At 41.7% G+C, this 27,809-nt stretch overlaps 1 protein-coding gene across 1 annotated transcript in view; it reads left to right on the forward strand.

The window, feature by feature from the left end:
- PAPPA2 (pappalysin 2) overlaps nt 1-27,809 on the forward strand; it is a 221,825-nt gene that overhangs the window by 22,697 nt on the left and 171,319 nt on the right. The window contains exon 2 of the mRNA XM_006088940.3: nt 1,516-2,587. Within this exon, the coding sequence (XP_006089002.1) occupies nt 1,516-2,587 (1,072 nt within the window). The remainder of the gene's footprint in view (nt 1-1,515; nt 2,588-27,809) is intronic.

Below are 27,809 nucleotides of genomic sequence, written 5' to 3' on the forward strand. Positions count from 1 at the left end.
TTATCCCCACAGGAAACCCTCTCTGATCTGCGGGTTGAGATCTGTGGGTTTTCATGCATCTATGTGTCCCTTGATCGGAGTTCTGATGTTATATTGAAGTAATCTTCTATGTTTCTCACTTCCCCTTGAGAGAATTCTCACGAGCAAAGACCACCTTTTCTTTAAAGCTGAGAAAAGTGTCTATGTCTGGCCGTTCGGTAAATGTGTGATGAATTGAAATTACTAATTCCAGGAGGAGCGTGACAGTGAGATGAAATGTGGACCCTCTGTGGTTTAGTAGCGTGATAGCCCTTTAGTAGAGGGACCAAGCATGATTCTCTTCCCACCAGTGAGGGGTGGAGCTCGGAACTTTCAGGTTATAGATTTAATGTTGGGGCTAAATCTGTTTGTCTGAGGGAGAAGAGACTCAAACGATTCTCCATTCATATCCTCCAGATTAGAGGACTGGAGTTATGTATTAGAAGAGATTGCTGGGTTCATGACCAAAGGTGGAAACATTTAAGGCCTCCAAACTGCCTTCATGTATCTGAACTTCCTACTCTTTCCTAATGCCAGGTTATCTACAGGTGTTCCTTCCTTTGTTTATGCAGTTGAACTTAATAGCCTTGTGCCTACATTGAGCAGGGCGGTAAGGTAGTCGGTGGTGAGGATCTTCATCTATCTAGGCAAGTTTTGCTCTGTAGTATGGTGGGCACCATTGGTTCTAGAACAGTCATTCTTATTATTGACTTGACTTAAGTTTTCAGGCAAGGACCATGGAGCAGTTCTATTTCTTCCTACTTTGGGGAGCAACTATTCTTTGCGGGTGGGTATCCTTGCCCTTAGACACTAGAGGGAATAGCAGGCTGGGAATGACATCTGGGATGTTACAGTCTCTCTGATGGGACTCCCTTATCCACCAACTCCTTGTTTTCTTCAGGAAAATCATCATTTCAATAATCAGTAGAAAAAATGACTTTTTGAGGGGGTAGGAGATTACTGACTTTTGTAAAAACTGTGACTGTCCTCATGGCTTTGAGGAAAAGGAAGGGGACAAGGATCAGGGAGAGAAGGCATGGACTCAAAGTCAGCATAAGGAACATCTGTGACAAAGTTCTAGAGATGGTTGTTTCTTGCATTAGACATCCCCTTTCCAACTTATGATTTGGTTGTTTTAAAATACCAAAATGAGTTAAATGTGGTGGAATCTGAAATCAGATTCCTTTTAGGGACAGAGGTTACCAGAACGGCTTGATATGGTATACTGTGCAGGCATCTTAGGTGGGAATCTGTATCACTTAATTTTTCCCCATTAAAAACCTACATTCTTGGGTAGTGAGCACATAGTACAATATTCAGATCTTATAACATAGAAACTTACACATGAAGCCTATATGTTCATGTTGACCAATGTCACCCCAATAAATTTAATTTAAAAAACCATACATTCTTGCTATTCACATGCGTTTTCTTCTCCCTTTCTCCATCCCCCTTTGTATCTGGTATTTCTCCCCTCGATTCTTCCTTCTTTCCCAGGTGTGTTTGATAACTGCTCCCACACTGTCAGTGACAAGGGCTGGGCCCTGGGGATCCACTCAGGGAAGGACACAGGAAGGCGAGATGCTCGCTTCTTCTTCTCTCTTCGCACCGACCGCGTGAAGAAGGCCACCATTATGATTGGCCACAGTCGCTACCAACCAGGCACATGGACACACGTGGCAGCTACTTATGATGGACTGCGTATGGCCCTGTATGTGGATGGCACTCAGGTGGCTAGTAGTCTAGATCAGTCTGGTCCCCTGAACAGCCCCTTCATGGCATCATGCCGTTCTTTGCTCCTGGGGGGTGATAGCTCTGAGAATGGGCATTCTTTCCGTGGACACCTGGGCACACTGGTCCTCTGGTCAACGGCCCTTTCACAGAGCCACCTCCAGCACAGTCCTCAGCATCCACGTGAGGTGGAAGAGTTGACCACCTTGATACTGACAGCCAGCTTTGAGCCTTTGGAACACCAATGGGCCCCATTTAGAGATGACAAGTACCCACGGCTTGAGGTTCTCCAGGGCTATGAACCAGAGCCGGAGATTATGTCACCTTTGCAGCCCCCACTTTGTGGACAGACAGCATGTGACAATGTAGAACTGATCTCCCACTACAATGGGCACTGGCCTCTTCGGGGAGAGAAGGTGATCCGCTACCAGGTGGTGAACATCTGCGACGATGAGGGGCTGAACCCCACGGTGACTGATGAGCAGATCAGCCGGCAGCACAAGGTGCTCAATGAAGCCTTTGGCCGCTACAACATCACCTGGCAGCTGAGCGTCTACCAGGTCCACAACTCCACCCTGCGCCACCGTGCTGTGCTCATCAACTGTGAGCCCAGCAAGATCGGCAACGATCACTGTGACCCAGAATGTGAGCACCCACTCACGGGTTACGATGGGGGTGACTGCCGCCTACAGGGCCGGTGCTACTCCTGGAACCGCAGGGATGGGCTCTGCCACGTGGAGTGCAACAACATGCTGAACGACTTTGATGATGGGGACTGCTGTGACCCCGAGGTGGCCGACGTACAGAAGACCTGCTTTGATCCTGACTCACCCAAGAGGTAAGGGACCAGGGCTCGGGGAGTCCTGTTTGCAGTGTACATTTCTAGCATCATTTTATCCTTTTGACTTCTGGAGACAAAAGAGGGTTCACACAGCCCCCAAATAAAACATGCATCCACCCACCAGACACTATTGTGCTTTCATAAAGTACTGGGTATTGTGTTAAGTAATTAGGGGCACAGAGATGACTTGGATCAGGGACAGCCCTCAGAGGACTCACTGTCTAGGGAGCAGTCAGCTGTGTACATGCTATGAAGTAGGCCTGAGGCAACTGAACAACATAGTCTGTGAAGGGGGATAACAGGATCTGATTCACTTTTTACAAAGGATCCTTCTGGATGCTCTGTGGAGAACATGGGGAAGCCAGGGGACCTTCACGGAAAGCAGACAAGGGAGACAGAAGCCATTTAGCACCTGTTAGACATGATCACAGGTTCGATCCTGACTCGCCCAAGAGGTAAGGGACCAGGGAATGTATTGTGTTCACAAAGCAGGTGAACTCGATCCTGTTATTCCCCTTCACAGACTATGTTGTTCAGTTGCCTCAGGCCCACTTCATAGCACGTACACAGCTGACTGCTCCCTAGACAGTGAGTCCTCTGAGGGCTGTCCCTGGTCCAAGTCATCTCTGTGCCCCTAATTACTAAACTCTTCTGTAATCAGCAAAGTTACACAAACCCTCGAAGAGGCCTCTTATCCTTGGTCTTTGCTGCAGGCTGAGCAGTTCACCTGCTTTGTGAACACAATACATTCTACACCTAACCCCAAGTCTCCTTTAGGACTGGAAGCTTCCTATTTTGCCCCATTAAATTCCATTCTCCACACAGCATCCAGAAGTAAAAGGTGAATCAGATCCTGTTATTCCCCTTCTTACATTCCCCCCTGCCCCCAACTATACTTTGAATAGAATGCAGACTCCCTGCCTGGCTCACAAGTAGCTGCAGGTAGCCCCTGCCTACCCTCCAGCTTCTTCCCTCAGCACCTGCCCCACCAACACTGCACAGCCTGCTTGACCTCTCCTGTCTCGCTGTTCTTGCCTCAGGGCTTTGCCTGAGCTGTCCTTGAAATCCTCTTTTCTTTTATGTCCCATTGGTGGGTTTTCTCTTGTCATTCCAACATCTACTTAAATGTTACTTCCTGGAGCAGCCTTTCCTGATCCTCCAATTTAAATCAGCTGATCAGTCACTATTACATCAACTAATTTTAATTCTCTTTATTACAGTTATCACTTCTGATGTTTTTCTTGTGCATTCATTTATTTATCTTTCTTCAACTCCATGAAATCAGGGCCATTATTAACCAGGTTGTGCCCAGTGCCTAGAACAGTAGCTGACACCTGGTTGTTTATGTCATATGAATGAATGGATCTGATGTGTCTTTCTTTGTGAAACAGAAGCAAATAAGAGGATTTCCATTTAATGGTCCATGCAAGGCCTGGGGAGAGTTAGAGGAAAACAATAAAGGAGAGAGGTGGGTGGTAAACTTGGTAATCTGTGCATGTGGGCAAGGCTTCCCCATTGTGACTAGTACCTTTGTACAAATTTTAAAAAGGCTCACACGTGATCTCTGTAGAGTTGGTGGGAGGTGGGAGGATTGGAAATCAGCTCCCACCGGATACCTGGATGGCTGCCTTTGGGTTTGTTGGTCACAATTTGTATAGTCATTCGTGGTGTCCCTGTATGTGGGCAGTCAGTTAACACCAGTTCATAGGTTGGCCTATAGTTCAGGCATGTGATGTCAGGAATTGAGTGTAAGATTTGGAATCAGGGTACACAGTGGAATTCAAGAGTCCTTATTAATTAACTAGAGGCCCGATATACGAAATTCATGCAAGAGTAGGCCTTCCTTCCCCCAGCTGCTGGCACCGGCTTCCCTCTGGCACCTGGGACCCATGCTTCCCTCCAGCCGCTGGCAGGTACCCGGGACCCAAGGCTTCCCTCGCAGCCCCTCTTCGTCTGGAAGGTCCTCCAGAAGGATGTCTAGTTTAATTAGCATATTACGCTTTTATTAATATAGATTAGCTGTGTAAATTGTACAAGTTTATAAAAAGGGGGTGATTGCATTAGTATTTTGCATTACCTATATCCTAGGGTTGTTTTGTGAATCAGATGAAATACAGTACAGGGAATGCTTGGTAATTCTAAAGTTGTCAGTGTACAAAAATAGTTCTAAACTAACATTAGTGATTATTATCATTATTCAAGCTGACAGATGGGAAGCCTGTGTTTATATAAAGATGCACAGGGCACTGATCACATTACCAGAACTATTCACATAAGAAAGATTCTGTTTGGGTTTGGTTTTTAGATATTGATAACCTTAAGCAGAAGCTAAACCTCACTAATATCAGTGGTTGCCAACTCCAAAGAGACGAGGAAATCTGGCTTGTTCTCATTCGTCTTCTAGTTCATTACAACAGCCCACTGCCCTGACTGAGACAGTTCTCATGGTGCCCAGCCATCATTCTCCTGAATGTGGCCCTTTGTTCTCTAAATCCGTAATGCACTGCACTTCTCTGGATGTTGATAACACACTCCACTTACTGTCACAGAGTTGCCATGGTAACTCCTCCCTTTCTCTCTGGGGATCCAAAAGTGTCTCAAACCTTCTTATCTCTACATGCAAAACTTGATTTATGGAGTAAAAGGAACTATTATTTATACCTTTTGATAGTTAAACATATTTAAATCAAAGTAATAAATACTCATGGTTAAAATTATCAAATTATATAAAAAGATGTAAACAGGAATGATAGTTCCCTGCCTAACTCTTCCTTCACTCTCTAGTCTTGCTCCCATATTAAATTATTTTACACATGTCTTCTGGTATTATATATTATATTAATTGATTCATCAGTTTTAAACATTATGCATTGACTTGCTCTTATGGTAAAGATGAGCCTCTAACTCTTCCATTTTTCCTCCTTCTCCCCTCCATCTTTTCAACATAGTTATTTTACTATTTTTATTTGAATTAGTCATATTTATAATATTGTGGCTATAAAATATTTTTTTGTTGCAGAACAAAATATTCTATTATATATCTTTTTCTGGCAAAGCTTTTTCCTACTCTCCCTCTACGCCTTGAGTCTATTCCCTCTTTCCCTCCCTTCCTTTACTCTTTCCTTTCTACCTTCCTTCACTTTTTTGATATCCTCAATTGTTTTTACATGTTTTATCATAACAGTTAATCTATAGAAATATAATCTTTTTTTTAAAACAGTACGTAGATCTCTCTTCTAGTTCATTCTATTTTCCGTTCAAACTTGACAATTTATCTTCAGGTCTGCTGCATAGTTGTCATTCAGAATTTCTCTTTACTGCTTGCCCTTTTTCTTTTTTTTGATTGGAGACCCTGTGTCCTGAATTGCACAAATACCTCTTAATTTACTGCCTTAATATACTGGAAAAAATCCTTAAGTAACTTTCTAAGAATGGGTGTTTTAGGGGACTTTTTTGAAAATGCATTTTGCAAAACATTTTTATTTTGACTTTGCACAATACTGATAGTTTGTCTTTGTAAAATTTTGGGTTATAAAACATCTCTCAAACTTTTGAATAAATTTGTTAATTGTCTATCACTTCTATTCTGATAATTGTATGTCTTTTTCAAAGTGGAATATTTTTTCTGTTCAAACTGTTTAGAATTTTATCCTTAGCCTTGGTATTTTAGGGATCTTATGATTTTTTTTTAGGATTGGACTTTTATTCTTCTTTTGTTGAGCACTCAGTTTCAACACTCATGTCCCTCACCTTTGGCAACTTCTATTAGATGATAGATTTTGATTCTTCAAAAGTCAGTGTTTTCTGTTCTCTTTTCCACTCTGAATCTCCTGAAGATGGATCTCCTGAGTTTATTCTCTTTTTTCTCTCACATGGCCTACCTCTTTGTTATTTTGTTCTCCCCCCACCCCCTTTTTGGAGAGTTCCTTGAGTTTATCCTCCAACTCTTCTATTGAATTGTTTTTATTTCAGCAATCATATTTTTAAGACCTTCCTATTCTTTGAACTTTCTGTATTAATCTATTTTTGTTTTAAGGATGCAACCTTTTTAAATGCTAGAAATGAGATCCAGTCTGAATTTTTTTAAGGTGCACTACATGTGATTGATCTGTAGTCAGTTTTTCTCCCCATAGGCAGTATCCTTCTGCTTAATTCCTGCCTGTCTTTGATATTGGAGGATTTCCTCAAGTGTCCCATGCTTATTCAGAGCAAGAAACACATCTTTACATTTATACTTAAGAGGAACTAAGAAGGGAAATTATCTATGAATTTCCTCTTTTGGAGGAAGAAATCTGAAGGCAGAGCATAGTGCAGAGCAGTTTTCTCTTTTCTAACTCCCTTATATTTATTTCAGTAAGGACTTTTCCCTCTTCCATCCTCTGCCCTGTAGTCCTCGTGTTGAATTTTATTATTAAAACCATTGAGTGTTTTTCGTAACTCTTATTGGCAAGAACCATATTTTGAAAAACAATTATTCCTATGTTGTCCCAGATACAGTAAGCTAAACAGAGGGACCAATTAAAAATATATATAAAGAGTAAGTGCTAACAACTTAGTGGAGGGGTTTAGTAATTATATCTAAATTCTCCAAGTTGAAATCTAGGCTGAGGCACCAAAAGCAGAATATGGAGTGTAGACTGCCTTTCTGCACTTGGATCATTGGAAAGGGCTTTCAATTCATGGAGACATAGATTTCTGGAATTCTATCAGTGTTTTCTGTTCCTGCAACTTGGTGCAGTTATGGGTTGTCTATGAATGAAATTACCCATAGGCAGTATCCCTATTATTATAATTAAATCACAGAAGTCAAGCTCATAACTCCATTATACTGTGACTTTGAAGGGAATCCAATTTATCAAATGTTTTGCCAGATATTTATTGAGCAAACTGAGTGTGCCAGGCACAGGGTACTTCTATTCAGGAGCTCACAGTTTAGTGTGTGTATGTGTGTGTGGGGGGGTGTTTTGGATGTGGGGGACACATCTATCGATAGATCACTAACATGCAGGTACAACTATTGGTGTATGAGCAATCCACCTCATTCCTCAAGTCCTACTCAACATGCCCCTTTTCCCAGCCCGGCAAGAAACCAGAAATCTAGCCCAAAGATGTTCCTCTCCCAAAGGCTCAGAGGAAGAGAGGGCCTAAGGAATCCAACATCAAACATCTGTAACCCAGATGGGCATATCAAAGAGAGAGTATTTATCAGACTTGGGACTGGTCAGGAGGAGATATAAATTATAGATATGTTACCCAGCCAGTTGAACAGCGTTACTAAGATAGAGGAACTTGGCTGTGGGCAGGGGAGCCTACATAGGCCAGATGTCTACTTCTCCATGGTGGCTGCCCTGTGAGAGGGTCTGTAAGTACTAAGGAAGGAAGGGGGACCAGAGTCCACCATATTAGATGTCATTGACCACGACTATGGCACATCCTAGGGCAGTGATGGTGAACCTATGACACGCGTGTCAGAGGTGACACGAACTCATTTTTTTGGTTGTTTTTTCTTTGTTAAATGGCATTTAAATATATAAAATAAATATCAAAAATATACATCTTTGCTTTACTATGGTTGCAGATATCAAAAAATTTCTATATGTGACACGGCACCAGAGTTAAGTTAGGGTTTTTCAAAATGCTGACACGCCGAGCTCAAAAGGTTCGCCATCACTTTCCTAGGGAGCCAAGCCAAGGGGTTCTCTCTGCCCTTAGGAAACTCGGCTCCCCTGAGCCTTGCAGACTTCAGCTTCTTTTTGGTCATGAATTGTTTCTGTTCTTTTTCTATCTAAATCGATATCAGAGATGACGGGTTCTTTGCTGCTGAACCTGCTTTCCATCCCTTGTTCTTCTTCTCCTTTTCCCATCAGAGTTGAGCCTAGTGCCCAGTGGAACCTGGAACTGTGGGCTTGCCTCTGTTTTGGTTTCTGTGTGTCAGATTTCATAATATTGTTATCATGCAGGGGAAATAAAAACAAATGGCTGAGATGGCTGAGCATAGCTTAAGCAAGCCATCCATCACCGAGTGTCAGGTCACGCTGTGAAGCAGACGGGGGTGCCCTGCACTTGTTTTCTGAAGCCTGTGATGGGCTAACGTCTCTATGTGCCGGTGACTCACTGTCTCTTCTTTGCTTCACTCCTTGCATTTTGCTGCTGGGGCGTTTGAGGGCAGGGGACAGCTGTAAGTAGCTATGCTGGGCCATGGCCCACTTCCCTCTAAAAATGGTCCTCAAGATGTGGACTGGGAGGGGCCCTGCCGGGGCATGGTGAGAGTGGTGTCTACAGTTATACACTGTGGGGTATGTTTCCTGGGGCAGGAGAGCAATGCACGTGACACCAAGGGAACAAGTGGAGAGCCCAGTGCTGCACAGACCTGGATGCAGGGGATTAGCTGTGCTTCACTCACTCACCCTCTGTGGCTCTTAAGCCAGAGGAATGGTTGGTTGGGCTGGGCCCCTGCAGTGGCAGGTCTGTTAAACATCAGCCAGGTTTCATTGTAGGTTTCTTTTGAAGTTGGGATTCAAAGTTCCCTGCAGGAAAAAAAAAAGTGGGGAAAATAAGTGTACGGGGTAGAAGAGGGCAGAGAGCAAAGAAATGGAGGCGAAACCTTAAAACATAACAGCTCTTCCAACGTCAAACAGTGCAAACTCTAAAAAGACAAGCCTTACCTTCTCACACTCACTTCACCTGGCAGAGACCAGGGGTAAGCAGTAAGGGAACACCTTACAGATAAGCTCAGGAAGTGTGCCTGCAAACAGAAGCATCTCCTGTTTGTTTCCCAACAGGCCAATTTCTCCCGGTCCCAATAGGTACAAAGATTTCCTTGTACAGTGAGGGAAATCTACAATTTCTCTGTTCACCTGGCTCAGAGAACATTCCTAACTAGGTGAGTGGGGAGAGGTTGCTTTTCTCCTTTTCATGGTTATTTCATAGCCAAATAGACAGACTTATGAGCGAGCTATAAGTGGTGTGTCTGGGTTAAAATTATTTTCTCTTAGAAACTTTTGAGGAGAGACACTAGTCTCCAACTACATTCGAGTTCAAGACACTTGAGCACTTTCCTAGTAGTTGGGGTGCTGGCCTTTATACTCTGGCCAGATGACTGTCTCAGATGATTTCACTGAGGGATCTAGTCCTAGAATTTTAGCCCAGGAATCTAAACAATAGCTGCCACTAAGAAACGTTTTCTTTTTCTCTAGGAACCCTGTTTATATATTACTTTAATGACTGAACAGAAGTTAAATCTTGTTGCTGGGTCTTCTCTAACCGAGAGAAGTAGGTTGGGGAGTGGTTGGAGCATACAGTGAGTCTGGATATCAGGGTTTTTTCTTTTCTCTTCTTCCTTCCTTTCTTCCTTCCTTCTTTTCTTTCTTTCCTTTTTTTTCTTTAGGATTTATTTCAATTGTGTGTACCTTTGGAGGAAGCTGCTGATCCATTAATTTCCTGAACCCCAATGTATCTCTGACTTCTAACCCGGGGGCTGTGCCCAACACTGTGGACCTGATTTCCCTGGCCTAAAACTTGGCTGATTCCTGCTTCTCCTTTAAGTCTCAGGATGTCACTTCCTCCATCCTGATAACATTTCTTTTGTCCTCAAGTAGGAATTGGCTATCTCACTTGCATCACTGCTCACCCCCTGCTGTCACCACTCTGCTCAGGCCCCTGGTCTCTCACCTGTCTCATTACAATGGCCTCCTCACTGGTTTACTCTCATCTATTCCTGCACTTCTCCCCCAAACTGTTTTGAGCAAAGCAGCCAGAGTAATCATTTTAGAGTATAACTCAGATCCAATCATTCCTCTGCCCAGGATACTCCAGCAGCTTCCCAGCGCACCCAGAGACAAAGCCTTACTATGACCTACAGAGCACTACCTGATCTGGCACCAGTTATTTCTGTGGCCTCCCCTCCTACCACGCTTCTTGTTTGCTCCATTCCAGCCACACCGGCCTTCTCGCTGCCCCTTGACTTGATAGACACACTCCTACCACATTAGCTTTTCAGTGGCTTTTTACTCTCTGGCACATCCTTCCTCCAAATTTCTACATGGCTAGTCTTCCCACTTCCTTCCCCAGTTTTTTTCAAAGTCACCTTTGATGAATCCTTTCCTGGTGACATCATTTAAAATTTCACACACTCCTCTGACTCTTCATGGTTGCTTTCCTGTTTTATTTCTCTTTTTAGAATTTTCCACTAATGTGCTATATATTTTTAAAATTTTCCTTACTGTCCATCTTCTCCACTAGAATGTAAATTCCATCAGAGACAGGGTTTTTGTATGTTCAGGTTACTATTTTACCCTCCCAGTTAGAGCAGCGAAAGGAATAGACTAAGAAGTGTTTAACAAATAATTATTGACTAAAAGAATGTTCTTACCCAAGCATAGTGGTTGGCAAACTATGGGCCATGGATCAAATTTAGCCTACCACCTGTTTTTGTAAATAAATTTTTATTGGAATCCACTTGTTTACATATTGTCTCTGGCTGCTTTCATGTGGCAGGGTTGTGTAGTTACAACGGAGACCGGGTGGCCCACAAAACCTAAAATATTTACTGTTTGGCCCTTTACAGTAAAAGTTGGCCAACCGCTGCCCAAGTACATATTTATCATACTATATCATAATTACCCCTTGATGTTTGTCTCTTGCACAAGATTTAGGCTCTTTGTAGTTCTTGAAGCATTGGAAGTGCTCAACTGATTTTTAAAAAATGAATTAACATATATATAAGTGAAAAAATCAATGACATAAGGGGAAGGACAGTATTGGGCAAGAGTTTGAGTAGAGCAAGGTATGCTACTTTGTATTGAAAAAAGGGATATGCAGAACCTACACTCTAGTAATCCATTCTGCTTGTCTCATTACTGTGGTACAGTCTCCATGTTGAGGAGTAAGTAAAACAACTAAAGATAACCATGAAGTGGGAATATGTTAGCTGGGGAGGGAAAGGCTATAAGCAGTTGTATTCATGATCTCATTATTTGAGTAGTTGAGCCCCAGATGGTTCTGAACGTATGAAACATGGAGTAAGTTTTGAACAGAGAAATAGTCAATTACAGTACCAAGGAAATAAGATGAATCATAGCTAGCCGGGGAGACAATGATTGACAAATAGAGCAAGCCTCCCCCAAAATGGATATAGCCTTCCCTCTAATCAGATAAAGCCGGTTTGAAATGATGTTGCAGATTAGCCAAGACTCTTACCAAACATTTTTGTTAGGCTTTTGTGGTAGTAAGGAATAGAGACTTGCTCAAGTTAACTAAAGAAAATGGATTTATTGTACAATTACATATGGACTGGAGGTGGAGCCAGATGGCTGCTAGGAACTGAGGCAGGTCTGGATTCTCCATTTCCTTCAAAGGCTTCAGGGTTCTCCACAGCTTAGTGCATCTGCACCATTCATTTCTCATTCAGTTTGCTAGATTACTCGTACTTCCCATCCCCTTACAGCTTTAAAACTAAACTAAACTGGCTGTGACTCCTGCTATATCTCATTGAGTATTATCTTCAGATTCATGTCTCAGAGCTGAGGGTTATTTTATTTAATGCTCTGAGTTTCTTTGCAGAATCTTGGTTCAAATTCTGGAAATAGTCAATGTGAATTGGCTCAATTCATTTTTATATGTCAGGCCAGAAGTCATAGGTTTCTGGCCAGCTTCAAGTTCAGGCAACTGTGGCCAAAGGAGCAGGATAGCAGGGAGAATTCCTCAGGGTTCCAAGGGCAGTCTTCTCACAGGCGGTGCCAACACTCTGGACAGAGTGAGCTGGTTTTTCATCTTTACTTCTTGGGGATGAAACACCTGACAGGCATAATTCCCGGTACTGTCCTTTTCCTTAGAGACTTTAGTATTCCTAGTAATGTAATCTATCTATCTATCTATCTATCTATCTATCTATCTATCTATCTATCATCTATCTATCTATCTATCATCTATTTACTTTACCAATGAAATAAAACATTTTGCAAGGGTTATCTTATTTAATGCTCACAACAGCTCCAAGAAGCAAATGTTCTTATTATCTCTATTTTATGTATAAGAAAATGAAGATTTAGAGAGTTAAATAACTATCATCACTCAGTGGCAGAACAGGGATTAAAGTTTGACTTTATAGTCTGTGTTATTAACCACCATTCTGTATTGTGTGTCAGTTTTAAATCTTACATGTCTAGCAAAGTACTTTGTTCATAGTAGGCATATAATATATGTTTATTTTGGTTATACAATGATTATTTCAGAGACTATATACTTGAAGAGATGAAGGAAAGGGAAAATACTAAGGGCTTAGTATTTACCAAGCACATTATATATGAGGTAGATTCCTTAAAACATGAATAGCTAAGCAGGAGAAATAGTTTATTAGGCAAGGGAAAGGTATGAACCAAAGTACAGATAGTCATGTGCAAACATATTTAGGCCATTATGACAAGAGCAACTTGAAAGGAGGGGACATTTCCCAGGGAAGAGTAAGATAGAGAGAAAATTAGCAAAGTTATGTTGGGAAGGCCTTAGATGTTGAATAGTAAGCAATTGGGATTCATGAAAGGGCGGCGGGGAGGCACAGAGGCACAGATAGACATCTTGTTTTAATATATATCTGGTTTAATAGCTACCATCTCTGATGAATTTTAGATCTTCCTTCTGGGATCAGTTTGCTTATACCTGAAATATTTTTTTCTTCAATTTTCTTTATTAAAATGTTTTCTACTCATATACTTTAAAATTTTTATTTCTTCGAAAATGTTTTTATTTTACCAAACTTCTAGTTACTCAATTATAGATAGACTATTTGCTTTCTCTTATCAAGATATTATACCAGTTTCCTGGTTCCACTTATACTGTTCAAAATTTAGCGATCTAATCATCTTTCATTTGTATTTACTTTGCCTTTTCTCTTTGGCTGTCTTCTTTCTCTCTCTCATTTTTTGTGTGTCTTCAGTGTTCTGAAAATTTACCGTGATATTTTGATGTAGATTTTATTTTTTTAATATGATGTATTATTATTATTTTAAATCATCACCCAAGTATATGTTTTCATTGATTTTTTGAGAGAGAGGAAGAGAGAGAAACATCAATGTGAGAAAAATATTGAACAGTTGTCTCCTGCATGACCCCTGAGGGATCCAGTCTGCAACCAGGGCATGTGCTCTGATCGGGAAGTGAACCATCAACCTTGCAGTGCATGGGACCATTTCCAACAAACTGAGCCATACCAGCCAGGGCAAAATATTTATTTTTATATTTTATTAAGGAGTCTTAGTTGTTTACAGTGGAAGGATGATCAGGGCTTCTAAACTCTTTATTCTAGAAATGGAAGTAATTTTTCAGAACACTAATTCATCTGGAAGCAGCATGAAGGAGACTGAAGGCAGAGAGATGACCTTGTAAACTCCTGTAGTAGTCTAAGCAGCAAAGGGTCTGGGTTGAAAATGATTAGGAAAATTATTGTGGCATAGTGGAGAGAACTAGGAAAGTATAAATGAGAAGAATGGGGTTCTAGTTCCTACTCCAGCCTAGTCACATAATTTAATAATTTGTTCATTTATATTTACATTTATATTTATGTTTATGCTATATTTATTGATGTTCAACATATGTTTAATTGAGCACCTATTGTAGGCTAACCGCTCTTTTAGGCACTGCAGATATTATGATGAAGAAAAAAAAATCCCTGTCTTCATGGGGCTTGTACTGTAATGTGAGGAGATAGGCACTTAACAGGTAACAAGTGAATACATGATATATGCCAGGGGATGATAAGTGCTGTGGAAAAATAAATCAGAAGAATAATGGAGACAGGGAATGCTTACTGTAGGAACAAAATAAAGGATGTCCAGAAAAGGCCTCACTGCAAAGATGGCATTTGAGCAGAAAGCTGAAGGAAGTATGGTAGTGAGCCACATGGAATCTGGGCAGAGGGAAAGGCAAGGAGCTACCATTGTAGAGTTGAGTGAATTAAGCAGAGATTAGTTGGTGGGGAGAGGTCACAGGCCTATCAGGCCATTGTGTAGATTTTGGCTTTTACTTTTGATGAGTAGGTCTTGGTCAGTAGAGTGACTTGAGCAGTGCAATACTAACAGAGAAGGTATAGAGAGGTGTCTCCTTGAAAGGATGTTGGGAAATTCAAATGAAATAATAGCTGTTGAAGGGCTTTGCAAATTGAAAATACTTCATAAGTGACAGTGTTTGGTGAGCCATTGCATTGGTTCAGCAGTAAGTTTGAGGAGGTGGTGGACATTCTCAAGGAGACGTTGAGCAGATGACTGAAAAAGGGATGTGAAAGAGGTATTCATTGTAGTGCGGAATTTATGGGCAAGGGGATGCCTTATGTGGTAATAAGGAGTCCTCATAAAACAGAAAGCAGGGGACCATCACCCTGACTCATAGGGAATCTGCGCCCTATCTCATCTCTTTCACATGTGAGTGTAAGAGTGCAAAGCCAAGAACAATGAGCATCTCCTCTCTACTATGCTTTCAAAATATGTATTGTTCAGGAAGTCCTTATGTCTATCATGTGTAGTACCCAGTAGATATTCACAATTGCCTGCTGCATAAATGCTGCAAAATTGTGAGGGTCATAGCACTTAGGACTATGACAGAGTCAGGGATTCAAAATTACTTCACATAAAAATTTAAAGGATTGAATGCTGGGCTCAACACAATACTGTGAAAATTCACAGGGATGAACTTAGATTTTAGAATATTAAAAAATGTGTAAACCAAGCTGGTGGATATTTGTGTTTGCAGCAATCAATGTAAAAAATAGTCCTGAGCATAATCTTCATATGAAACAAAAGCGTAATGTGGCCATTAAAAGTATGCCAACAATTTTGGGCTCTGTTAAAAAGGATAGAGTGTTCAGATGGCTGGAAGAGATGCACCTTTCAGAAACAGCCTTATTAATCAGACTCTGTCTGGAGTCTGTGCTTGGTTCTGGGCAGCAGGTTTTATGGGGAACATCGACAACCTGGAGCACATCCAGAGTTTGGGGAGGAGAATAGTGATGAGGAAGATGGTAACATGGCCTTGATCACCTTCTTAGATGGGATTTTAACTTCTCCCTGCTTGATGAAGGAGCCAGTATGAAGAGAATTTTTAAAAGAGTAATAGTGGCCCTTTTTAGCATCTCATTCATTCTATTCATCCAGTCATTCATTAATTCATTCAGTTTCTAACAAGCAATTATAGAATGGCTGTTATGTTTTGTTTATTTTTATTTATTTTTTAAATTAAATCTTTATTGTTCAGATTATTACAGTTGTTCCTCTTTTTTCCCCCCATAGCTCCCCTCCACCCAGTTCCCACCCCACCCTCTGCCCTTACCCCCCCACTGTCCTCATCCATAGGTGTACGATTTTTTTCCAGTCTCTTCCAGCACCCCCACACCCCTTTTCCCCCAAGAATTGTCAGTCCACTCCCTTTCTATGCCCCTGATTCTATTATATTCACCAGTTTATTCTGTTCATCAGATTTTTTATTCACTTGATTTTTAGATTCACTTGTTGATAGATATGTATTTGTTGTTCATAATTTTTATCTTTACCTTCTTCTTCCTCTTCTTAAAGGATACCTTTCAGCATTTCATATAATACTGGTTTGGTGGTGATGAACTCCTTTAGCTTTTTCTTATCTGTGAAGCTCTTTATCTGACCTTCAATTCTGAATGATAGCTTTGCTGGGTAAAGTAATCTTGGTTGTAGGTTCATACTATTCATCACTTTGAATATTTCTTGCCACTCCCTTCTGGCCTGCAAAGTTTCTGTTGAGAAATCAGCTGACAATTGTATGGGTACTCCCTTGTAGGTAACTAACTGTTTTTCTCTTGCTGCTTTTAGGATACTCTCTTTGTCTTTTGCTCTTGGCATTTTAATTATGATGTGTCTTGGTGTGGTCCTCTTTGGATTCCTTTTGTTTGGGGTTCTCTGCACTTCCTGGACTTGTAAGTCTATTTCTTTCACCAGGTAGGGGAAGTTTTCTGTTATTATTTCTTTAAATAGGTTTTCAATATCTTGCTCTTTCTCTTCTTCTGGCACCCCTATAATTCAGATGTTGGTTCGCTTGAAGTTGCCCCAGAGGCTCCTACACTATCTTAATATTTTTGGATTATTTTTTCTTTTTGTTTTTCCGGTTGGGTGTTTTTTGCTTCTTCGTATTTCAAATATTTGACTTGATTCTTGCAATCCTCTAGTCTGCTGTTGGATCTCTGTATAATATTCTTTATTTCAGTCAGTGTATGCTTAATTCCTAGTTGGTCCTTTTTCATATCCTCGAGGGTCTCACTAGATTTATCGAGGGTCTCACTAAATTTATCGGCGGTTTCTAGAAAATTCTTGAGTAACCTTATAACCGTGGTTTTGAACTCTATATCCAGTAGTTTGCTTTCCTCTATTTCTGCCATTTGTGACCTGTTTCTTTGTCTCTGCATTTTGGCTGCTTCCCTGTGTTGATAGAGTGGCTTTCTGTGCTAGGTATCCTATAGGGCCCAGTGGCTCAGCCTCCCCAATTACCTGAGGTGGACACTCTTGGTGCACCCCTTTGTGGGCTGTGTACAGTCTTGTTGTAGTTAAGCCTTGATTGTTGTAGGTATCACTGGGAGGAATTGACCTCCAGGCCAATTGGCTGTGAGAATCAGCTGTGTTTAAGGTGGGAGAACTTCTGTGCTGGAGACACCCTTCTGGGGCAAGACTTGCTTCAGTGGGGCTTTGGTGCTCACTGAGTCTGCCCCCTGAGTGTGTCCCTTATGGATCTGAGGAGTTGTAATCTGGATGGTCCTACTCTGACCATTGGGTACACTGGCTCTTGGATCTCTAAGGAGGTGCTAATTTAGCCTCTGCCTGAGGCTACCCAGCAGGAGCTATGGAGAGATCTGCAGATTCCTCTTCTTTGTTTGGGGTTTGGAGGTGCCCAGATGAGGCCCAGCTGTGAAGCAATGCAAGCTGCTGTGGGGCTTTGGGCCTTCTTTTGGAAGTTCTGGGTCTCTCTGACCCAGCTGCAGTTTGTTAGGTAATTTTAGATTGCCAAGGGCCAGCCATTCATATGCAAAAGCCTCTATGCAAAAGCTTGGGTGGGGCGGGGTCTCAGGGAATCAACAGGGTGGAGCAAACAGCTATGGCTGATCCTCAGCCCTGCCCTAAGAGGCCCCGGGTCTTAGTGTCCCTTGGTAATTGCTGCAAGCACCTCTGAGAGAAAGCCACCCTCAAGTTCTGCCCGATGCCAGACAGTCCAGTTTCTCCCCGTATGAGTCTGGGTCCCCAGAGACTCGCCCGGAACTGGAGTTCAGAGCAGTTGGGAGCTTGAGACTCCCTCCCGATTCAAAAAGACAACCGCGTCCTCAGTTGCCAGCCCTTTCCTTGCGCGCCTCCGTACCTCTGCACTTTACTTCCGCACCTCCTCTGAGTTTCAGTATGCTTTTCTCTTTCCTTCTAGTTGTAGAATTTCCACTCAGCCAGCCTTCCTGTGGTTCTGGATAATGTCCATTTTGTCTTTTAGTTGTATTTTTGAAGTGGTTGTGCGAGGCAGCAATTTCAGGTGTTTACCTATGCCGCCATATTGGTTTCTCCCTGGCTGTTATGTTTTAGACACAGTAGCAAGCATATGATCCTTGTCTTCAAAGAGTTCAGATGGGAGAGACAGTCATCCATGAATACAATTGCAATACTGAATAGAATAAAGCCAGTGCTATCTCTAATCATTTACAGTAACTAACCAACTTGTCTTTCTACTTTTAGTCTTCCTCCATCCTAACCTCCAAATTAACTCTATACACTGCCATTAGGATAATCAGTTTAAGAATCATGCATATGTTCAGCTCTTCCCAACTGGAAGAACCCATCCGGGAAGGATGGGTTCTTGAAAGATGGGTAGTAGAGGCCAGAAGGAAGAGTGTATTAGGACAGAGAATTGGCACCTTTTATATAGAATAAGATGATTTAGGACAGTAACTATAATAATAATTGCCATGTATTCAGTGACCTTAACCGTTAACTGTGAAATTATGGGACATTCACTGTCCAATATTAATTCAGACTGACTCCATGTGGAGCATAATACTTTTAGTTAAATACACTTTGTAATTATAGCTTACTCTCCCCTCTTAATAATTTGGTCTACTTCTTTTTCCATAGATTTTAATATAATGGGGAAAATCATCTCTAATTCTGTCATTCTGGGCTCTTCTGCATGATCATAAATCCTTGATCAGCAAATAGATACAATCACACTTTTTCTTAGTGGTTGAGTCTGTCACAGGTAGTTTGAAAAGGACACATAGTGAAGATGGCCAGCAGGACTGGTCTTCCTATTTTTGGAGTTCTTGGGAGCTGTCACAGCATCTTTAATTTGAGTGGATTTATTGTGACCAATACTAAAACTCAAATATAAGGAATCCTTTTCTAAGGCATATTCCAATGCTTTTCTTACATATTTGGACTTCACTTCTATGGAAAGAGAAATCTTAGTACACTTAAAATACATATTTCTAAATAAAAAATGTCTATTAATTTGTTTAGGAGTTAGTTATACCATACCTTATTGCAGGTAGGACTTAAAGTATAATTTATATTTTCATATGATACAGTCATTTAAAATAAGAAAGAGGAGAAAAGGGAAAATGAGGACAGATAAGAGAAGATGAAGTCAGTGCTAAATTCAGTATGCCAAAGGAGTGGATACATATTAAACATGCCAGAGTCAGACCACAGAGCTAGCTCTGAACTTCCCAGAATCAATACGAAGAGGGAGACAGGATGGCTCACTCTGTTTATAAGACAGAACAACTGGCATAGGGAGTGATACTGGACCGAAATTTCTCGGGAACCACATGTAGAGAAAACTGTGTAGGGCAATGAAACACATTCTCAATAGACTCTTATGCAAAAATCTAATATTCTCTTAAAGGATCAGTCTTGGGTCTGCTCCTCAGCTTGACTTCAATTTCCAACTTTTAGAGAATGGTTGGAAAATTTTATCCTGGAACAGTTTTTAAGAACAATGATCAAAAGACTGGCCTTTCTGTGGAGGTAACAGAGGGATTCAGAATTCAGGCAACAGTGGCAGACATGGACTGAAGAAAAGACACAATTTCTCTGAGACAAGGAAAGGAGGTGAGGGTGGACACAGATAATTGAGTTGTTGGCCAGCAGGCAGGGATTTGAGAGAGGTTTTGCCTGGAAGACTTGATATGCTTGGTGAAGAGAGAGGCAGCTGTCTCTTGAGGGGCGGAGGGGTGTTGCAGACAGTGTAGGTGCTTGAGGATGGTCAAGATTGTTTATAATAGCCTCTTTTCAGTCAATCTCCATGTGCTGAAATTGGAAGCAAACTTATGGTTTTAACCCATTTCCTTCTTTCACGAGCTGTTGTGAAAGAATGTGGTTCTGAAAAAAGCTACTGTGAATCTCTAAGGAGGTAGAACCAAGGTAAATTCTGAAAGACACATGAACCTACTTGGATTCAGAGTCATGGAATGTCATAGCTGGATCTTGGAGATGATTTAGTTCAACTGTTATGTATGTTATGTCATGTCATGTCATATCATGTCATATTCAAGGAAGCTTGTCTGATAGGATAACCCAAAGAGAGATTGTCTGATTCCTGGTTTTTCCAACTACACCTAACTACTCAAGCTAGTAGGCAGGAGGTAGAGGTTGCTTCATCTAATTCTCTGCCTCAGTTTATCCATTTTATCCCATGCCTTTGTTTCCCTATATAGCCTCAAAACTATCTTTTGGGGAGCAAGAGAAGTTTGAAATTACAGATTCCTTAATAGACTTCCATGCCTATGTGGCTATGTGCTTATCCGGTCTACTAGGTTCACATGATACAATAATTAATAGAGTAGACAATGCTGGAGAAGGAGAAAAATAAGGAGGTTGATCAAAAGAGGATGTGAACTAAAGTTCAGAATGAGAGTGAAGCCCAGAGCTGCCCATCACCATGGGTCATGTGACTCCTAGGAAATTAGAATGGGATGACTCTCTGGTGTCCATGGCTGAGTGCCTTGGAGGCTCTGGCTTGGTGAACAAGCCTTTGCAGTTGGCATGGAGAGCAGCATGCAACTCCCAGTTTCAAAAGAACAAAGAGCCTCGTGCCCATGCTTCATTTCAGTTGCCACAGGAGAGGTTTGGAAATCAGGAAAAATTGTGACAACGAGTGGACTAAGAAAGCTTATCATTTTTCCAGAAATGGCAGTATTCTTGTTTTGAAGAATGACTAAATCATTAGCCCAACCCAGGGTGGAAGGTGGGGAGACAGGACAAGGGAGATAAAGATAAGATTGGTGAAGGGGAAGCTGCTGTTAATCTCTAAGGAGGTAGAACCAAGGTAAATTCTGAAAGACTGATGAACCTACTCTTTGAGTGGAGGAAGGAAAGAAAGTATAACAGGCACATTATCTTTCTTTTCTCCAATTGTGAACTTGCTTCTTAATTGAACAGGCTTTAATTAGAGCCATATGGAGATCTGATAGCCCACCCATTGCCACCCGGAGGGTCCACCATAGCCATTTTCCTAAAGATGTGGAAGTTCATTGAGTTTGCCATGTACTGTACTGTAGCAGTATTTGGTGTTGGGTCAGCTTTGTTTGCTGCCTGTTGAATGACTTATAGTATTACACGTGAAAACTTGAAAGGTTGGCCAGAAATTAAACAAATCTCTTGAGATTATATTTCTTTCTTAATTTCCTTCCTGTCAAGTATCCTCTGGTATCTAGTATGTTCACGTTGTGTCTAAGCAGGGTTTTAAAGCAATAATAAGGTCCACTTCTGAGTAAACTGTGGTGTGTGGTTAATAAACTTAATAGGAGATTAAAGAGGCTTCCACTTAGGGAATCAGGACATCTTGTCAGTTATAATGACTCCTGCAAATCTGAGTTGACCTAAAAAGTACTCTCATAGCATTTCCTTTTTATAGAAGGGTAAGAACTGTAAGTAATGGTTTTGGAGTTGTGAGAATGATATTTGGAGTGTGCTACATCACCAGCTAGAATTTAGGAAACTTAACCAAGTTGTGTTATGAGAGACAATTCCTGTGATGTTTCTGACCTCAATAAGTACTGATTTATGTAGCCTCTTAGCTTCAGTTCCTCCATTTTGCAATTTGAGGTATTTTAATATCAAGCGAAACCATCAACTCTTTGGCCATGCTAGACTCAATTTGGTGGCCTCTGCTCCAGGTTCATATTCTCAGACTCATCTTGTCAAAACAGCTTCTCCAGATGGGTCACCTGGACCTTCAGAAGTTATCTGCTTCTTTCTCTTTCTTCAGAGATGGACCACTGTTGACCCAGTGTTTATTACTAACCATATCAAAATGCCAAGACAAGGAGATTTCATCATATTTCAGCCAACCACTCAAATGCACCAGGAACTAAGATTTCTCCCTATGCATAGGCTGCTTTTGATTGGTACATATTGAAACTGATATTTCAGTAAGTGAACTTGTGAAGAACATCATGAGAAAGATTGAGCAATAGAGTCAAGCAACTACCCTGAGCATTTATTCTTTTGTTTATTTGTTTATTCAAACAACATTTGTAATGCATATATGGTGTCCAAAGAACTTTTTCTCTGTGAGGTTTACTGATGTGGCAAAGGAATTGTTTTAGCTGTTAGAGATCTTAGAATCTCAAGCATTTATTAAGTCAACAAATGCCTTCTTTGTAGGTGTGAGGCACTAGCGATTACAGATGAGCTGCACTTGTAGCCATCAAAAGTCTATTTTAGTATCTAGTATGGTGAAACACACCTGCCCTCAAAGACTGCCTTCACAGTCTGGACTGGAGAGTGAGTTGTGGAGGAATAAATTATAACTAAAAATAATGATTATATGTTAACTAATATGTGACTGAATGGGTGTGGCTGTGTCCTAGAACAACTTCATTTACAAAAACAGGCATTGGCTCACAGGCTCCAGTTTACCAACTCCTTTATAAATTTACTCTTTCAGATAGTATCTATTGCTGAATGACAAATTACCTCAAAACATGGTAGTGTAAAATGACAAACCTTTGTTGTCTGAGGAGCAGGAATCTGGGAGGCGCTTAGTTGGGGTGTTTGGGGGCTTTTGTCAAGATGTCAGGCTATATTCATCAATGCTTGACTGAGTCTTTTTCCAAGATCACTTATTATGTGGCTGTTGGCAAGAGATGTCAGCTCCTCTTCACATGGGCCTTTCCTAAAGCGGCTTTACATGGCTCTCCTTGAAGCATGTGAGCTGAAGCACAACGTAAGCAAAAGCTGTTGTCTTTTTGTAGCCTGGTCTTGGAAATACATCCTATCACTTCTGCTGTATTCTATCCATTAGAAGTGAGTCATGCAGCCCAATCCACACTAAAGGGGAGCAGACTCTACAGGGGCATGAAGAGCAGGAGGTGAGGATCACTGGGAACCATTCTTGATGTCTGCCACACATCATTAGTGTGATTCTCATTAGGCAATTCTTAGAACCTTATGAAAAAGTGAATTAATAATAAGGGCTGTTCGAGTTCAGCTCTCTCAGATGTCCTGGTGATATCAAGTAATAGGAATTATGAAAGGATAAAACTGTTGCACTGATGGTACTAGAGGTGGCTTTTGTTTGCTGTTCAGTTTTATCCTTCTCTTGTCTCCCCATACCTTCATCATACCCAAGCAGAGAAGATCTGATTGGGCCAAGGGATCACAATCCAATATGGAACATTTTTATGGGGTAACTTTCAATTCACACACTAATCCCTGATGCAGTCAGTTATGGCCAACATCATAGAGTTAATTCAGTCTAAGCAGATGGTTTTGCAAAGCATTAAAACTATGATGTGAAGTTGCTTCTCTCAGAGGAAGGTATGTAACTAGCAGACACTTTGAGACTTCATGGCCATTTCCAGAAGGGGTCATGTATGTACAGCAATATGTTCTGAGGGCCAGTTCACTCAGTAAAAATACTTCCTGACAGCCATCATAATGGCACAGGCTAAGCACATGTTCCTGGAAGACTTTTATTGCCCTGTTTCTGTTAATATATTTTTTGGTAAAGAAGCGGGTCTTGGAAACATGTTTACCCAATTCTTGAGATATCAAGTTACTGCCTGGCATTGTCAATTTTTTTTCTTTTTTTTCCAGTAAAAGGTAAAATTTTTAATATTTTTAAAGCAAGAAAGATGCTTGTTCAGGATTCACATCGGTAGTTGCTAATTGGGTAAATGCTAAAGACTTGCATTCAAGTGCTTGAAGGATTACTGCATAGAAATTTGACATGAAAAATCTTTGCTCAGATACCTCTTGGCCTCATTAAAGATGAAATAATATACAGACCAACAGTGGTATATAAATCCCAATCACTTTCAAGACAGGCTAAGATATATATGTTCACAGGTATATATCAAATTTCTTTAGATAATGGAAAGGAATGGGAAAACACTGGAGATTCAACTTATAGGAATTTATTCTGTAAACACTTTTAGAAAGGATTGAGGACAAAAATAAAACAAACTTTTATTTGCATTTAAAATTCATGTACATTGTTTTAAGATAGATGTTATATAATTTCTCCTTTTCCATGTTATTCTAATAAAGGAAAATAATATCCTTAAATGCTGTCCTTCTGCCTTCAGGAATAGAGACACCAGCAAAGAGAGAAAAGATCCCACACAAGGGGATCAAGAGGGAGAAAAGAAGATAGGGCAACAAAGTGGCTACTATGTGAGAAAAGACAAAGGCAACAGGAAACTCCAGGCCAGAAGGAGTTGTTGAAAGACCAGAAGAAGGCCTCATTAATCCTATATAATAAAAGCCTAATATGCTAAGTGTGTGGTCATCCGTTCAACTAATCAAAGCGTAATATGCTAATGATATACTAAGGCTGCTCAACCGCTTGCTATGACATGCACTGACCACCAGGGGGACAGATGCTCTGACCCGTAGGTTAGCTTGCTGCTGGGGTCCAGCTGATTAGGACTAAGCGAGATGAGCTAGACATGCTCTGGAGCCCTCCCGTGATCCTCCCCCCACCCCAATCTGGCCAATCTCCTGCATCCCTCCCCGGCCCCGATTGTGCATTGGGGGGTCCCTTGGCCTGGCCTGCACCCTCTCACAATCCGGGACCCCTCAGGGGATGTCGGAGAGCCATTTTTGGCCCAATCCCACAGGCCAGGCCGAGGGACCCCACTGGTGCACCAATTCATGCACTGGGCCTCTAGTATATTCATAAGAGGGGGAAATGCTGCTTCATACATATGCTAATAACTCCATCTATTCTTCTGAGGGTGAGGACATCTGATAAATTATTGATTTGAAAGATTCTTGGGGTCTTTGGAGATATCCCCAGATCAAGTAGCTGTTTTGTTTTTTTAAACTCAACAAGAATTCCTTGTAATGGAAGATGACAAGCCTAATACTAGGAAGAATGTAATGGGTTCACCTACAAACCCAGATGAGGCCTTGGATGTAGTAATGGACAAAGGACTGACATCGACTGGTGATCCAAGATGCTGTTCTCCCAGTCATCACCCCTGGTACTCTGTTCTCTACTTTAAAGTCTGAATGACCAGTGCACTTATTAGTTTTTATCCATACTTCCCAATCAGGTTTCACTTTTGCAAGTAATTTAGCACATGAGGTCTTACATTGAAAATACCTGAAAAGTAAAAAAAGAAAAAAGTGCAGGCAGTTTAGACAAAGCCAATTTCATAGCAAAAAAGAATAAATTTCCATTCAAAACTCCAGGAAGGACCAATTGATGGCAGCTAGTTTTCTCTGGCACAGTTGACTCCTGCGAGGTACCCATTCTGTCAATGGCAACTCAAAATTGGGATCAGTGGCCTGCTATTGTAGTAACTGCCTCTAGCGGACATAACAACACCTCATGCCAAGAAATACTGCACTCTCTGCTTTGCTCTTACTCTATTTTAAAAATATTAGTCAAGAACACTTTCTACCAATTATGAAGTATTTTGGGCCAGAACTATTACTTATGTCGACCGTCACTTGACAGTCTCTTTACTCTGTCCTCATTAGTCAATTGTACTTAAATTTAAAAATAGTCCACAGTTTTCTTTTAATGTAGCACCAAAATTGGGGGATAGAGTTAAGATCTAGAATGCACACAGAAGAAAACTCCGTGCAGTCCTCAGCCCAGAATGCTGAGAATTAAGTACAGACCTGTCAGAATGGCTCGATCACAGAACACTGGAATGACAGAGTAGCTGTAGTTCATCTCCAGTTCCTAGATTCCAGGCACAGTCTATCCTATGAGTTCCTTTAATTGCCATTCTGATAGAGGAGTATTATCCTCATTTGGTAGAAAAACAATCAGAATCTGTCTCAGTTTGCCTTGCATAGTCTTGCATAGAGAACATGGTAGGAACCCAATAAATTTGTGCTAAATAAATTTGTAATCGTTGGAGGCCATGGGTTATCTCTACAAACTAATGGGCTCTGGAATGACCTCAGGCCAAGTCTGTCCCCAGAGGTCACTTGTCAAGCTGTTTTTTTCATGTTTGAGATCAAGGTGTCTTGAAACAGCTTCTTTTACTAACAAATGATGATGGTGAACCATAAGAAGCAAGTTTCCTTCTGCGTTTGGAGTTTTGACGTTAGCATAGATGAGAGATGGAGAGGTGATGAAACATGATGGTCTGCTGTGTCCACTCTAGTGAAACCTCTCAAATATTCTGCTCTTGTCAACTTCAGTTATGCCCACCTAAGTCTAAGAGAAATGAAAACGGGCTCACATGATAAGGAAGTCATTGCCCAGATGAATGGCCCAAGCCACCTTATTCCCTTCATTATTATTATTTACAATCATTTGACATCTGTCTCAAGAACTTCTGATTCCTACTCCCTGCCTTGCTGTTTTTCCCCTTCTCATTCTGTTTTGAACCAAGTCCCCTTGACCCGTTGAGTCAGTGTGTCTCTGATTCAGAGAGGTGAACCATCCACGTGATGACTCATTGTTGGCTGTGTAGCTCATGGTCAGTAGAGAGGTTCTGGCAGCCAGCAGGCCATTGAAATGAACAGTGTGAACTCCAGCCATGCCAGGAAGCATAGAGCCAACCTTCATTATGGTTGGGCCGAGAAAGCAGCTAGTCCTCATTTCACCTGGGGCTGTTCCTGTTGAAGCCTCCTCTCCATGAACAGCTGCCTTTTCTGCAGGGGGGCGGGGGAGAGCGTTCCTGGCACTCGGGGTAACAGAATCAGATGTAGAACTCTGGGAGATTTCCCAAAAGATCGGATTTTTGTTTGATTCAATTTAAATATATTCATCAGTAGTTTGCTAAGCAACTCCTGGGCTCTTTTCTTCACTTTATGACCTTAAATAATGTGGAATGTAAAGAACAATATAAATGAACAAACAGACTCATAAATGCAGAGAACAGACTGATGGTTCCCAGAGAGGAGAGGGGGAGAGGTGAAGGGATAGAGAAGTACAGATTGGTAGTTACAAAGTAGTTACAGGGATGTCAAGTACAGCATAGGAACTGTAGTCAGTAATCTACACTAATAAAAGAGAAAAATGGTAATTAGCGTACGACCGCTACCCTTCCCATTGGCTAATCAGCATATCCTTATGCAAATTAACTGTCAGCCAAGATGGCGGCCGGCAGCCAGGCAGCTGGAAGCGAACATGAGGCTTGCTTGCTCCCGTGACTGCAGACTCCAACGTTCCCTGCCTGACTTGCCGGCCTCTGAGCTGGCAGTTTGAAACTTTGTAACAAATATAGCCGGCTGGGATCTCAGAGCTGAAGTTATACATTGTTTCGATTATAGAACGGCAAACAAACCAGCAGCGGAAGCCTCAGAGCTAGAGCCAGAGCAAAAGCTGGCCCAGAAGAAAAAGAAAAAAGAAAAAAAGGGGAGCTTCAGTCAAAACCGCCAGCCTGAAAGCAGCCCTCAGCCCCTCACCCAGACTGGCCAGGCACCCCAGTGGGGACCCCCACCCTGAAGGGTGTGTGACCAGTTGCAAACAGCCATCATCCCCTCATCCAGGCTGGCCAGGCACCCCAGTGGGGACCCCCACCCTGATCCAGGACACCCTTCAGGGCAAACCAGCCGGCCCTCAGGCCTCTATCCTATATAGTAAAAGGGTAATATGCCTCCCAGCACCGGGATCAGCGGAGCCGCGAGGTCTCCTGGCACCAGATCAGCATGACAGGGTGCAGCGCCCAAACCCCCTGATCGCCCTGCGGCTCTGTGTATGACAGGGGGTGGCGTCCCAACCCCCTGATCGGCCCTGCTCTGTGTGTGACAGGGGGTGG

This window comes from Myotis lucifugus, unplaced genomic scaffold (genome assembly GCF_000147115.1).
Source record: "Myotis lucifugus unplaced genomic scaffold, Myoluc2.0 scaffold_54, whole genome shotgun sequence".
NCBI classification, from domain to species: domain Eukaryota; kingdom Metazoa; phylum Chordata; class Mammalia; order Chiroptera; family Vespertilionidae; genus Myotis; species Myotis lucifugus.